The 15,328-nt window shown below is 33.4% G+C and overlaps 1 protein-coding gene across 1 annotated transcript in view; it reads right to left on the minus strand.

The window, feature by feature from the left end:
• Positions 1-15,328, minus strand: part of LOC128546176 (CD109 antigen-like) — an 81,683-nt gene that overhangs the window by 1,488 nt on the left and 64,867 nt on the right. The window contains exons 31-40 of the mRNA XM_053531193.1: positions 8,919-9,000; positions 8,550-8,706; positions 7,433-7,513; positions 6,953-7,124; positions 4,725-4,936; positions 4,063-4,224; positions 3,666-3,728; positions 3,383-3,492; positions 1,449-1,596; positions 600-705 (exon numbers count right to left, since the gene is read on the minus strand). Coding sequence (XP_053387168.1) covers positions 600-705; positions 1,449-1,596; positions 3,383-3,492; positions 3,666-3,728; positions 4,063-4,224; positions 4,725-4,936; positions 6,953-7,124; positions 7,433-7,513; positions 8,550-8,706; positions 8,919-9,000 — 1,293 coding nt within the window. The remainder of the gene's footprint in view (positions 1-599; positions 706-1,448; positions 1,597-3,382; positions 3,493-3,665; positions 3,729-4,062; positions 4,225-4,724; positions 4,937-6,952; positions 7,125-7,432; positions 7,514-8,549; positions 8,707-8,918; positions 9,001-15,328) is intronic.

Here is a 15,328-nt window from a genome sequence, read left to right on the forward strand (position 1 = left end):
ATGCTGACGAGTATGCTGACGACTGCACCAAACATACTTATAAATATCCATAAATTACAAGAACTATTCAGTCGAGATATATTATAGAATCAGTAGAAACATTTACAATTTAATTCATTTCGTGTAAACGGTATGAAGATAATCAAACGAAATGTTACACATATAATACTGTTTATAAACTGAGAGAAAAAGTATACATACATATATACATACATGCATACATTACACGTTTTCTTCCAAGACTTGATATGAGCAGAAGCAAGTCAACTGGAAAATGAAGAAATTCTACCAAAATCATGAAACCATAATTATAGTCTAAGATAAAAATATAATTGAGCCGCACGATTGGAAAACCAACATAGTGCGTTTGCGACCAGCATGGATCCAGACCAGCCTGTGCATCCGCGCAATCTGGTCAGGATCCATACTCGTCTGGTCGCTAACAGTTTCTCACTACAATAGGGTTTGAAAGCGAACATCATGGATCCTGACCAGACTGTGCGGATGCGCAGGCTGGTCTGGATCCATACTGGTCGCAAACGCACTATTTTGGTTTTCTCATGGTGCGGATCATATTCTTACTGACAAATCTGAAGTACCTGGTTCGTAATAGTCATACGCTGATACATGACATGCTTGACTTTTTACAACTGGGTCTTTTCTGTCCATTTTTACATCAACACATACTTCCCCATTCTCGTCAACCTTCGAAAATAAACAAACATCATATTTATTAATTTATATCAGCCAAAGTTAAGTCCAGACCTTCAATGAAATAGCTATTGATTCTTCCACAGGTAATCGGGCCACTCTTTAAACTGCGATACACGTTAAAATCCTAAATAACGCGGATAAGTATTGATGCATTTTGCTACTTTAATGACGTTGTATATATGTGCAATAAACTGAATTACAACTTAATGAAACAATGTTTTATTACTGCACAAAGTGTGTTTTTGGTGAATGTTTTATAAAAACAATTTTTGGTTGCTGTGCATTTAAATGTGATAAATTAACGATAATGTCGTATTAGTATTTGAGGTTGATGCTTTAGAAATAAAAGAAATCAGATTAATAGAATAATAGTTGTTTTCTTTAATCTTCTACCCAGTGATCTCCCTTACCAATATGTAGAGATTTCTGAAGTCGAAGGGAAGCAACTCCTGCGTGCAGTTTGACTTTTCTTAAAAAGACTGCCCCAGTCAAAATAAGAAAATGAATATTTGGGAAGTTTTTACTTCGTACTGGTAACAGGAAAAGTTTGGTTTATTGGATTAAAAGCTATAATTTCCTCCGCCCTTTTAACACACACACATCTATTTCATCTGAATTTTTACTTGAAAAATGCGCATAATTCCACTTTAAATAATTTGGAAGTTCATCTCTGAATTGTTTTAATATACAAGTATGTCTCCATTTATTGAGAAAAAGTATATCAAGGTACGTACACCATCGAAGTAAAGAGCGATATTCCGTCCATTCGTTTCATGCCGTTTTATCAAATCCTGCGCTTTCAGAAAATCATTATCAGGCTGAAATCCAGTCGGCATTTCAACTTCCATTATCAGCATACCACTCGCTTCTGGTCCAGTCCAACTGTAATGTAATGGAAAAGGCAATGTGGCTGTTTAAACTTAGTAATACATTTCCCGGACTAGATTATCTTAAACAATTGATTTCACAAAATGTCACAACAGTCTATCGACCAATCAACAATTTTATTCACAAAAATAAAACATCATAACCAAAATAGTTCATATGAGTGACAAGTGTTCTTTAATGTTTGTTAAAACACATATTTGAAATACATTTATTATGTACAAAATGTACCAGCAATGAATTTCGATCATACAAATTCCAAACCAAACCTTGTTTAATTCATTTTATTATACACAAGATTTTGTCCTCTTTATTATGGTGAAACAAGGTGTAACATCGAAGCGAAATACACTAGATTAATGTCTTTAAGGTAGTGGACCCGTAATAGTGCACCCCCTTTTGAAGAGTATTTCAGTTCCTACCATTAACCTACTTTGAGTAATTGTTCAGGAGGGCGTAGGTTCAAGCCCCATTAGGACCAAACTTTTTTCTTTATATTTTCTTTTTTCTAGTACATTAAACTGTTTTTCAAGACTTATTATTGATTTATTGTACAAAAGCGGAAATTTTTCATTTGATTGGCCATTTTTTGCTGTTTAAAGTGTTTTGTTTTACCTCTGATACAGAAGGGTGCAGAGTTAGACATCTCTGAACCTACTGACTTACACGCGGTCAAAATTATTTATTTTGCCTTTACTCTTTAGTTTACATATTGTGGAAGAGGTTTAGGTAGGTTTTACTTATGCCCGATGGTTATTTTTTAATGAAGAGTGCTAAATTTAAAGTCTCACAGGACTCGGCCATAATTTTTCAGTATTGGAGCTACATTTCTGTCCGATTCAATCCTTTTACATACGGCTCTCTTGAAAAAATGTTATCGACAGTTTTAGTTTGTGTTTCTGAATTGTTTACCAATACTTTGACGTTTCTATTATCAAAATTATTGATATAATGAATTATCTGCAAACGTTTTGTATAGTGGTTTATCGTTATCACTTTGAAGTTTGTCTCTACTTGAGCTTTATGGAAATATAATAAATTACACAAAATGTAAAAGAAACGACACAGTAAAAATTGTTTAAAAATTGCAACACAGTGCGGAACAATATTAACTTTAAGACTGTATCAAGTTAATGTGTTTTTAAACATTACTATAACGCGTCCACTACCTTAAGAATAAATAAGGAATAGTAATCCCTGCAATCAAAGATTTGATAGTCCAGATATATAAATATGAATCAAGATAATACATATAGGAATTATATAATAAAATCTGCAAGAAGATCCGTCGGAAGAATAATAATTATTATTATTATTATACCAGATCTATATAGCGCCCTTTTCATGATCAATTACACGTTCGAAGGCGCTTTACATAGTTCAAATGCAGGCACACAGGGCGCATAATTCATCCTGTACTAGTACAGACACAGAGCGATCTGACCAGAGGGACAGAGTGAGACAAAGCCCCCACAACAGAGAGATCAGAAATCAGATACAGGCTTGTCCGGCTAACTTAGCCTAGCTCGTTGCGAATAGGCAGCCTGGTTCTTTAACGTGCCCAGTGTATAGCACTGATACACGCAAAGAGGACTGGAAAACGAAACCAAGAAAAAATAATAGCAGACTCGGCTTTAATGAATATGTTCATTGGAGGTAATGAACAACACCCTGCACGCCTTTCTAATACCGACTTAAGCAGAATTAAAAGTCTATTATCCGTTCACTTTGGATTGATATAAAACAAACTCTGTGACTTAATTTTCATAGAAGATTTATGTACCTTAAACATGCCTTAATCTTCGCTGTATTTATCGTCTCGTTTGTTATTGAAACATTAACAGCAATGTAGTCATCAAGCTCACTTCCAGTCACGTAAAATGATGTTGTAACCTACGAAAATGGACAATAATTGTGCATATATTTGTAACTGTTATCAGTTCACCGTCAACACTCTTTAAATGAAGGCATTTATTTAACTCTTTGCCAGTGAATATCAGATTATTACATTAAATCTCATTATACTCAACTATTGACCAAAAATAACTAACTTTTATAAAACTTACATCAATTACCGCTGAACCAGTCCCGTTCATTTGTATATTGACACTGTCCAGAGCGTTTGGTATCTGCAAATATTTACATAATAAAGTAAACATTTAATTCACAATTGTATGTCATATATCTAAATAGTGCTCTATGCAATGAATTAGAAGACACAAACGGTTAAGGTATATCTGACAAGATCATGCTTCATACCTGACCAAATAAACTTAAGCAAATAATTATTCTAGTTTGACCATTGCCAGTCATTTACGCAAATGCCGAGAATCCCAACATCGCATAGGGAGTATACATGATATGCTGATTTTTATTACATGCCCAGTATCTTGAGATAGTTTGTACTTCTATATACAAATATCAAATACATGTATAAGAACTGTTACTGTAGTATGTGTGTACCTCTATACTGTGTACGACATCGAAAGTAGAAGGACTCGCTGAGTATGAGTCGATGGAATCTTGCCCGTTAAAGACACTAAACTGTATATCATAATCCGCAGGTGGTCCAGTGCTGCCACTGCTTGAAAATTCGGAGAGAGCTTGCAAAGATATGATTGTGTCCTGTCAAAATAAATTAATGATGTCTAGCCGTTGCGCTTCATAAGAATAATTCATAATTATGTTGTTTTTTTCTAGTGCAAATTCTAAACGTTTTTCACCAATGAACGTCATATGTAATGTTTTGAAAATTTAAATTATGGTGTTGACGAGTAAAAGATCTTTCTATCTTGCATTGAAACAGACAGATTTTCGTTTTATTTCTTAAATCGGTTTCATCAAACTATTTACTCGCGCTACGTCATGCGCATTTAGTAAACCGAAGGACCAAATTTGAACGTTAGCTCGTTAGTACGGTACGAGTGTGTATTTTTAGATTATTATGTTTCTTTTACATTTAACACGTTACAGTGCATATCTTTACGATTATGTATGATCGCCCGGTGGTTTAGTGCTGAAACGCTTAATCCATGTCAAGGGTTTGAATACTGATCCAGGCACTGGTAATTACTAAACTGCTTTTGAACGTCCCCCACCTCACTCTTTCTGTTAAGGCTACATACCTGAGTTGAACGGCATCCCCCTGTTGGATTACGTTGAGAAACAAGCCATTTCACTATTGGGAAAGTTTCTGATGTTCTTCCTAGTTTCATATAAGCCAAAAGAGCATATGATGACGCTTCTATGTCTGCAGATGGAGCTCTTTTTGCAAGAGATCGATCACCTATTTCTCTTTTTGCAACTGCTGTCGATGCCGTCCAGTACATTTTATCATCTATAAATTATTATTAACCTTTATCAGGGTATAATGTGGTATTCAACTGCTATTATACTTATTAAACAATACTCATTAATCTGAATTACTGTTTCTGCGTTATATTTGCCAGTGTTCAAATATGAACCAAATTCCCCAAGTACTGAACTCGCGACTTTATCTTCTTATTTCTTTGCACTGCAAATATACTAGGGCCGTTCCAACACAAAACCAGTATTAGTTGCAAAATATCAAATTGTGATAACAAACTATTCATGCAAAAGCATTCTTTCACCTTTTAAATGTGAAAAATTAAAGGATTTATCTTCACTATTTCAAGAAATTCAATGTTTTAACGGTTATTCCCCTAAGAACAACAAAACAGAGAAAGAAAGAGTTGTTTTACACGATAATTGAATCAATCATGTACATCACTTTTCAAAAAGGTGTTACTTTACTTACTGATACTTACAATGAGTGCCGGAAAAGGACTGTATAAAGGGGTCACACTTTCGGACAGTTTAACGCTCTTGAAACCTCACCATTTTCAAAGAGATGATATAGATGTTCGGTTTGATTCATATGCAGTAATGTCCCAGTTTCACGTAACTATGTTGAACGAAGTTTTCAGTAATTCTTTACAAATGGCAGTCATTTTAACGGGAAACATTTTTCCAGAAAATCTCAAGTATCCAGTCTTACAAGACAGTACAGTATGCATTTATTTTAGGTCGATTGTGAAGGAAATTCTACAACTTATATTAATCACTCTCGACACTTCATTCCTGATGGAATCCATCGCCACGAAGGTATAAGAGAAGAGGCTAGTCTCCCTTTTAATGCTGAGCGTCAAGCAAGGGAGCTACTGGAACCATTTTACACGTCTTTGGTATGACGCGGCCTGGGATCGAACCCACAACCTCCCGCACTCGAAGCAAACGCTCTACCACTAGGCTATCGAGGCGGTTATTTCTGTGTTTGGATGATATACTCCTTATAAACCTTAATTTAGTCATATAGATTTAAAGACGTGACGTTATGAATGTCATGTAAACTGTATGACGCCGTCGTGCATGGTTTGTATTTTTGCATGTCATTTATACAAACAAAATTGTATATCATTAATTATGCAACATACATACTTGATTATTTTAGAAACAGTTTAAAGTAATTTTACTGAAAAACAAATAACCATATTTTTGTAGTTTCATCACATGTTTACCTAACGATACACCTCTATATTCTGATTATGCATGGGTGCTTTGAACTTCGTTTTGCCAAAAGCAACACAAATAGCATTAGCTTGTAATATATAAGAGAGAATAAGAATATTCTTTTTTCTAATAATTATATCTTGTCACTAAATTACAAAAGGTTTCCTCTTGGAACGGCTTATATATTGAGACAAAGATAACTTAATTCTACTTCAACATATATACAACGGAATGAAATACCATCAATCAAAAAGAGATGCGAAGTAACGATATTATGAGTGCGTAGTCATTTGAAAGACTAACAACATTTTTTTTTCAACAGAAAGTCATTTTGTGACACTGATGTTTGCGATTCTAAGGTAATAATTATTTACATCCTGATGGATATACACCATCTTTTTGCCTGGTTTGTGCGGGTTTTATTCCTTACTAGCTTCAATGCCGTTTGACGCTATACCGTTAGCAATTTACTGGCATAATAACGAAAGGTTTCGTCCTTCTTTGTTAAGCAGGGAAACAAATCGTGTCGTGTCTTTACCGTGTAATTCCATTTAAAAATGTTATTACTAATAAAATGATGTTATATATGCATAGAAATATTTAGAGCGTTTAATTTAAGAAAACGTTAATACAGGTATTCAACTTTTTTTCGTATGATTTAGAAATTTGAAGGCAGCGAAAAACATCTTTATAATGTAATTTGATATTCTAAAATAAAACAGAATACACTTATGTAGATTCGATGACTGGGTAAAGGTACGTTAATCCAACTCCTGACTTCGAAATACTCTAATTTTTAACATAAGAAGAGATAAAATATAACCGTCAACTGTAGCAGCCATCTTCAGTTTGTTAAAACATGTTGAACCGTGTGAACTGCTGGCACTTGCCAGAGCATAGCAAACGATGGCTAGAGTGTATGCGTCACCAGCAGTGTGCAGCCTCGATTCTATATATGTCTTGCCTTTGGTGATTGCATTATCGAGCTTGTAACCCTTGATAAATTCAAAGTGATAATAAAAAACATTATTCATGGGCAAATCAGTTTAAAGATACACGTAAATGTCTGGAGATTAATAATAGATTTGTGTGGAATTTTTACATTAAAAATACAACAAATGAGCACAAGCGAATACTTTTCAAAACTCAGTAAAAGTACCACATATAACTTTTACGTCATACAGAACTTTGATACTTTATACCGTGAAGTTTTTCATAAATAAGCAACCAAAACATACTAAAAGGTTTATCAAATAGCAATATTCTCTCTGGCAGAACAACTTTAAAAAGTTTGTATTCTTACCCGGACTGATGATATGTTTTTGTTCTCTAGCAAAGATATCAAAATAAATGCTGTCATCTTTATTCCAGAGGCAGTTCCCGCCTGAAACGAAAAGCGTGTCTGAATCCTATGATTTCATTTTAGTATCCGTACTTAAAATTAGATAATAACGTCTTGTAAAATGTTTATGCTTTGTATATGTGCAAGAGTTAAACCCCCTTCCAAAGTTTACGCCTGAGTAAATATTTCGTGAACCAAATTATGTATGTATTTTCTCCGCCTAGTTGTACCTACTGCAAAACACATTTGCTGCGTCACGAAAACCTTTCGCTGGCTTCTTCATTTTAACTAAAAGTAAAACAAATTATACCCAATTGGTTTGGAACTAAGTTTGGAATTAATTGTGTAAAGTATTAGATTGTTAAATAAATTTTACAAAGGCAAAAAATGGAAATTGAAATCTCTTTAACCAAACACGTTATCACGTATATTGTTTTAGTGTGATTTATCGTCAAAAGATACTATTTAAATTGCTCACGTTAGAAATATTATGCTGACATTTTTACTATCAAAATAATGACTAATTATAAAAATGCATCTAAAAATCAATCCCAAATGAACTTCATAAGTCAAATTATGGGAGTTAACATATTTCCACCCAAACATACATTTAACTGCATGCAAACCAAAATTTGAAATAATACTATATACTGCACGGTCGCGCTCAGTTTCAACCACTAATAGATATATTGTATTTACCATGAGTAATTTGGCATAAAGCTAGACTAATGAAACCGTATTCTAGTACTTTAAATCAAGTTTCACAAAAGACTTATGTGAAGAGAAACTGAGGACTAAATATGACTAAATATGGTTATCTTATTACCAAACATTTTCTAATTTCATATAACTTTATCGTGGCGAATCTAGCTAGAGAACTTTTTATATGTTACATTTGCCAAACACATACAACTTAAAGCAAAACCTTTACTAATTTTATACAATTATATTGATGCAAATATAAATTAAAAGCAACAAAAACAAATTTAAAGCAACACAAAAAACAAAAAAAAAAAAAAAACAACAACAAAATAACAAACAAAAAACAACAACAACAAAAAATAGGCATTGTCCGTACCTGCATGCTCGTGTGTATAACTCTTCCAGGCTCACGGAATGAGCCGTCATTTTGCTGACAAGATAACAGCCAGTTCATAGCTTTTGACATTATAGCTTCATCAATTTGAAGAAGTCCGTCAGCTTGGCCGAAACATTTTAGTACAAAAGCTGTCAACCTTAAAATAAAGTGTGTAAAATATGAGGCAATAATTATACAAACACATGTATATCATATCATAATGTCATGTTTCCGGTGCAGATCATACCTTAGCGTCAACGGAAAAGTTTTATTTATATCTGTTCCTGTGTTTCTACTACAACGAATAAAGATCAGGAATTAACGTCTTGTGTAAATCTAGTTTACAATTACAAAAAAAAAAAAACATACCATGAACTACCCGATGGATCTATGTTACCGAATGCACTGAATGACCCGTCATGATGTTGATACTTTAGTTCCCTTTGAAGTCCTAGAATTTAAATGAATTATCAAAACAATCTCCTAGAAGAAAATATGAAAGCTTGGAAAAGAATAGAGCAAGTTGCAGAATGAGGTTGACTGCATGTGTTAATGAGAGTTCGCATTCCACTACCTCTCTTGAACAGACTCAGTCAAACCAAGTCTGCTATTATTTTGCGTTGTTGCATTTTATGCTTCCAATGGATTTTCTTTTAGATTTTATTAATGGGAAGGTAATCAGCCCTCACGCCCTACTAGAATCAGCTCAAATGGAATTATTTTACCCAAAGACTAAATCGACTCAGTGATCTTAAAGCCCAATAAACTACATATCTTTTACTGTACAGCTGTCCCACAGCAATCAAATACTATTTTTGTATTTGTTTTCGTACGTCGCACGCTATTTTGCACATGGGCGATTTCGAGATACCTGTTGATGTGTATGCAGCTATTTAAATTATGAGTAACTGACATCCATGTATGTTTTTACTACAATGATTAAAAGATTTAAATTACATTTATCCCCGTTTAATTTTTAGAGAATTTATAATCGTAAAATACATAAAAAGATCGAATTATCGTCAACAAAACTGACGAAAAATGTAACGTTACGCGTAACAAAATGTTAGTTCGGCAGTCGGTTTTTTGACGATAAATCTGTCAATTTTAAAGATATCTGGACAAAATAACCAGCAGACGACATTAAATTTTGCCGCGCATCATTCAATGCGTTTATTTTACGTCATTTCCGTATTTACTCGCTTTAACAAAACCTTGACGGCTTTTCCTACAAGCGTTACGCTCGTCATCCTGGTACGTATTTATTCAATTATATTGTAATAATGTATCGGAAAAACTACCAAAAGTTATACTATCATAAAATGCATACATTAACAATTATGTACATGTTTAAAGCAATAATCATTAACAAGTATTAAACGACTACGGTATATTTTAAAAAATTACATACTGAAAATGTTACGTCAAAAAGTCCATTTTAAAAGTGAGTTTCCCCATTTTATGCGAGTTATTGTTGAAAGTTGGCATTCATCTTTATAGATGGCTAAAAGTGCATTGTATGGACTTTCTAAAGATATCTGACTTATCTTGTTAGTATAAAACTTTCATGAGCCATCATTTTGTGAAAAAATTACATCGTTTACAGTAAAGCTACAAATATTAGATTGCATAACGTTACGTCGTATAATTTCACTTTGCTATACATAAAAACGTAACGTTTTTGTTGATTTTATTAGCTCGATTTCTATTAAATAACTTTAAAGTATTTGGTTCATTTTACAAATTTGTGACGCATAAAATAGATCTTTATTATCTTTCTTCTATATTTTCAGTATCTTCGAAATAATTTATTCTGAACATTGTGCCTAGCAGTAAACTTAAAGTATGAATGTCTCATCTATGATAAATGGAACGTATCACTTTTACATTTAAATCTAAGGTCCAGTCCAAAAACATAATGTTCTGCAAGAAAATTTAAAGTTGTACTGGACCTATAAAGAAAGAGAAAATTGCATGGCAAGCGTCATTTTATTTGATGTGCCACGAAAATGGAAGTATTTTTAAATTACTTTCTCAACGAATTTATATTACATAATCCTACAGACCTATACCATCTATGAACTAATCAAATGTTCTGTTTCCCGTTTAGTTTTTCGTGAAACCAGTGTTTTAAGTGGTAATTTACAGGTCTATATGAATGTATTGCACTCGAGGCATTGTAATACCGTGATAAAGTGAAGGCGATTAGTTAGCATACGAAGTTTAAATAAATAAAAGTAATACTTTTTTATCTACACTTAAGGTAGGACAATTTCATTTTGCATTTTAGCTCGGAGTTGATTTTACATGATTTTATCATATCATATACGCATATACATATATGTATCATATACAGCTTTCAAAAGTAGAACAGTCACTCTTGGATAATTTTCTAATATATATAAATAAAACAGGAGAAAATATACCTTCATGTTCTAATGAGCATACAAAAAGAATAAAAATCATTAGGCACAGTCATGGTGTCTTAATTGATAAATTTCAAATGAAAAGCAGTCTGCGTCGTCCCCAGTCCCTCACTCACATGGTCACACAATAACTACTCCCTCGCTCCCTCACGTAGGCTGGTTTTTAATGTTATAAAGCAGTAATTCTGTTAAAAATGTGCTTCCGCAGTGTAGCGTAGTCGAGAAGATCCCTAATAAATGGAGCTTTTTTCATTTTAGCGCATTTGCGCGTAATCCTGGGAACAAAAAAAAAATAATGGCAATTTTAACGCACGGAATGTATTTTACATAAAATAAGATACCTTTCATTAATGTTTTTTTTTTTCTTAATTTTTTATTACCCTAAAACGAAAGTACGGTGTTTATTCTGCGGATCGCTTTCTGAAATGCGGCAATATGAGGGTACTTATCTTCAGTTGACTTGTATTCCACTGCATACTCATCAACACCCTTTTTTCTTTTTCGTTTTCTTAAAGCAAATGCATGAATGTCTTGTTGGAAATAGGTCTATGACGGAGTGAAAAACTAGAAACTGTATCAAAAAGGACCTGAAGCAGCTGAATTGTATATTAAATTTCTTTCATTGGTATTAACCTAGATTAATGTATGTTTTGACACACTTATCTTTATATATCATTCCATTGTAGTATATTTCGTTTGCTAATATAAAATTCGAAAAAGTTCGTACACATCTTAGTGTCCGAATCTAATTATAGCCGTCCAAATTTTAGTGTTTCTTTTTTCGCTCTATTTTTCCCGAATAAATGTGCAAATTGTGTATTATTTACTGCGGTAATAATAACAGGTATAAATGAATATACATAACAAATAATGAAAAGCAACATTCAATCGACCATTCAATCCATCCGCGTGTCTATTTGCAGTCGAATGGCCGATGAGTATGCAAGAATTCATGACCACCCGGTAATTATTTACTCGATCATTCATTTAGTCAACCTGAAAGATTTGTTCCTTCAGTATGTCCGTTTTCTGTCTGTCTTACTAGAGATTATGTCGGTCAGTATCTATACGTAGTTGATATACAAATGTTATGAATTTTGTCAATGATTACTCTATTTTATTGATATTTACACAAACGAAGTGTGAGTTCAATCATTCAGTCTTTCGTTCTATCTCCATCTTATTAAAAATTTAAAAGTGAAGCAATGCTTCAAACTTAATCATTTTAATAAGGCCAGACGTACTATACTTCAGCAGTAAAATAAATAATGATAAGCATAGGGAAAAAAAATAAACACGTGCTCGAATTCTATGGCCTCAAACTATACGGTGTTTTAGCCATCACATTCTCTCTAAAAGATATTAAGCGATATCGCAAATTTATTATGGCGATCAGCAAATTAATTATGGCGGTATGACGATATGGCAATGCACTAATTTATCGATGCGGTATGTGCAGTTACGACGATGATACGTGAAGTTACGATTGAAAAACATCGCGTCCCCATCGTAACTTCCCGTATCGCCACTATTGCAAAATACCTTGTAAGAGATAATGCGAACGAGACACTGTACTCAAACAAATACATATACTTAGTATTTCACATGAGTGATTCCGCCAGAGTTCTGTTAACTAGTAATTGTTTGTCATAAAAAAGACATGACCATCTTCTTTGGTCTTTCAGATGCAGGATACCCCCCCCCCCCCCCCCACCACACACACACACCCTCCCCACCCTTGTCTGAGCAGTGCGGAGAGGCGAGAGCGCCAAAAGAAAAAAAACACAGAAACAAACCACTTGAACAGAAACGTGAACGCTACATGCAGAACTGTGACTAGTATCGGATGTGAAGTTTCAAGGTTTTCCGCACAAATATAAAATATAAAAAATTGATTTGACATTTTGATGCTTTACATGTATTTTGAATAGATATAAAGAAATCATCAAGCTTAGATACCGAACTATTTTTTTTCCTGCTTATAATTCGCTGTCTTTAATAAAGACAATAAACGAAATTTAATCGATAATGCCATCAGTTATTAATTTATTATGATGGTGCACACAATGTCTGTACACATATAGATCTATGTAAGTATGTCCTAAGCACTTTTTTTTACATTTTATTTCATTTTGAGCACGAAACATTTTTCATTTGTAGTGTCGCACATGCTGTGAATAAAAAAGGTGTTATTTAAACAGTACTTAAGCTGGTTGTAGAGAACTGGTTATAAACAATTTCTTTATGAAATAATAAGTTCCCAATCGTTGTTTAACGTAGGATAACACGTGTTTTGATTTCTTATGCATAAGAATATATGAGCCGCGCCACGAGAAAAACAAACATAGTGCGTTTGCGACCAGCATGGATCCAGACCAGCCTGCTCGTCAGGCCCCGTGTTCACAAAACATTTTTCGGTCTTAGCTGAGTTTGAGCATGAAATTTTGATGTCAATTTTACTAAAACTTCAAGGTTAAATTCCAACTGAGACTGACCATCAATACCGAATAGTCGCTTGAAAATAGCAATTAACATAAAATTTTATTTTAAACATGCTGTTTAGATATAAATGACATATAAAATTTCATTATCAAACTCGGCCGAGACTGAAAATGTTTTGTGAACATGGGGCCAGGATCCATTCTGTTCGCTAACAGTTTCTCTAATTCCAATAGGCTTTGAAAGCGAAGAGTATGGATCCCGACCAGACTGAGCGGAGGTGCAGGCTGGTCTGGATCCATGCTGGTCGCAAACGCACTATGCTGGTTTTCTCATGGCACAGCTCATACTGAGTGATATATTGTTTCGCGTAAGAAAGAAAAATTTGGGTTATTCTATGATAAATCACACTTGCGAATTTGTTATTTCGATTCTAACAAGACATACTAGTATGAACAGTGTTAGAAAAAAAATGGTAACTACGTTTTACGACCGTGCTACGCACCTGGATCGGATGACGTCACTGCACGCGCAGGATTATCGCAAAATAACCGTTGTTTGATTTTCTTCTATTTGTAGGGTTATTTGTTGTTCGTGTTAGAATTAATTTTTTGGTGTTGTTTTAATCATGTCAGAGTACAAAACTGAATTTAGCATGAAAAAAGTTTTGAATCCACAGGACCTGTCATATTCTTAAATGCATAATGTAATTTTCTAAAATTAACTGCTTTACGGTTTAATGAAAATATTTTTTTTTCAAATATTCTCGTGCGACAGAACTGCCTCTTTGTACGTTATAATCATCCTGATCACTGTTGATGCTAGGTTTGTTAACGTCCGGAGGTTGATATAAATGTTAGCGATCAATACGGTACAACATGATAAAATTAATTGCAGTTTAAAATGCGTACCGGTATATATTTAATTTGAAGAAACGGGCGGTAATAATTAATGATAAAAAAACAACACTGATAATAACAATAACAATGTGTTTAAAGCAATAATTGTAAATTAAGATACCATTAAAGAATATGCAGAGTTATCTCAACGCATTTTTGCTATTTATTTTCTAAATTAGTAATTGGACGTCAAATTGACGTCAAAATGACGTTACGCATTTGTGCAAAATAGCGTGCGACGTACGTTTTACAATTTGTAAGAAGATCGTTACTTTTTATCAAGCAAAATAAAATCACTTGAAACTGTCTGCGATATGCATCGCCATATATTGAGAATCAATTACTGGTACCTGTCGACAAATTTAAGAAGCAGCATGAATACGTTAAAGCTCCTCGCCAACAGCTTGGTTGGAATAATTCTACATGTAGATTTGCACTGTTATTAGCACATGCTCTGCGAAGTATGAGAATATCGATCGTTCGAGATTTGCCATGCGCATTTTAAGAATTAAATTAAAATTAAGAAGTTTTAAGAATAATGACATATATAGATGATATCAATTTTTTAGCATGAATGTGGTTTTTATTTTCATCGAGTGTTATGAAAATGAAATATTTTAAGAGTGGCGTAGCCACAAGTGCAATTTGAAGTTATTCTCATACCTCGAGATGACAATAACAACCATATTCATGTAAAAAAACTTTTCTGTTAGATTGTTCATAGATATTTAGGGCATTAAGCATGTATAGTACATTTTTACCATTGATCATAATGGTTGTAAAGTTTGTAAAAGAAAAATGTAAAATGTTTGGTGATATGATTATCATGCAAAAAAGCATTATGGTTTAAACTTTCTTTGCATCATCGTGTTAAGATATTTCCATTTTACTTTCCCTTATTGTTGCCTTACCAAGTATGCTACATAATATCTTCGTATAACATTGAACTACTTTTTGTTGACTTAATATTGATGTTTGGTTAATGTTGACTGCCAAAGAAACAGTTCAGACTTTC

This window comes from Mercenaria mercenaria, chromosome 19 (genome assembly GCF_021730395.1).
Source record: "Mercenaria mercenaria strain notata chromosome 19, MADL_Memer_1, whole genome shotgun sequence".
In the NCBI taxonomy this organism is placed as follows: Eukaryota; Metazoa; Mollusca; class Bivalvia; order Venerida; family Veneridae; genus Mercenaria; species Mercenaria mercenaria.